The 532-nt window shown below is 45.3% G+C and overlaps 1 protein-coding gene across 1 annotated transcript in view; it reads right to left on the bottom strand.

Annotated features, from left to right (window-relative positions):
• The window catches only part of TTC4 (tetratricopeptide repeat domain 4), a 20675-nt gene that overhangs the window by 6990 nt on the left and 13153 nt on the right, over positions 1-532 (bottom strand). The window contains exon 6 of the mRNA XM_007945947.2: positions 231-317. Within this exon, the coding sequence (XP_007944138.1) occupies positions 231-317 (87 nt within the window). The remainder of the gene's footprint in view (positions 1-230; positions 318-532) is intronic.

The following is a 532-nucleotide window of genomic DNA, read 5'->3' as shown; positions in this document are numbered from 1 at the left end:
AAAACTGAATCAGAGGCGTTCTGTGGCTTGCCTGAGGCCAACACATGCATATAAGTGAGAGCACTGAGAATGTACTTGGGTGGCTTTACTCCAGAGCCCAGCAGCTCCTTCATCACACTGCTTCACCAAAGCAGAAAGAAAGTGAACACATTCATTCAGGTAAAGCATCCTAAGTAAGGTTCCCAATAAGCTTTAGGCAGGACCAGAGGGCCTAAACTTTGAGAACTCACCTTGATGGCCTGGATTAAGGTCTTATTCTGATTCTGCTCTTTCTTTTCTTTCAGTTTTGCTTTTCTTGTATCCCTCTGTTCAGTTCGCTGAAAATGAAATTCAGATGCATCAGCCTCAAGAAATTTGTTTCCTCTATTACCCTAATCTGTTCCTCAATTACTATCACTGGTCTCTTCAACCCATACTCCTGTGTTAAGGGATACCAGCTGTTGTTGTTGTTGTTTGCCGTCGAGTCGGCCCCGACTCATAGCGACCCCTCCTTGGGTTTCCGAGGCAGTATCACTACGGAAGTAGGATTGCC

The sequence above is a fragment of the Orycteropus afer genome, unplaced genomic scaffold (genome assembly GCF_000298275.1).
Source record: "Orycteropus afer afer isolate SDZICR_OR568_19922 unplaced genomic scaffold, OryAfe1.0 scaffold00145, whole genome shotgun sequence".
Classification (NCBI taxonomy): Eukaryota; Metazoa; Chordata; class Mammalia; order Tubulidentata; family Orycteropodidae; genus Orycteropus; species Orycteropus afer.
This window is presented reverse-complemented; position numbering and strand designations above follow the sequence as displayed.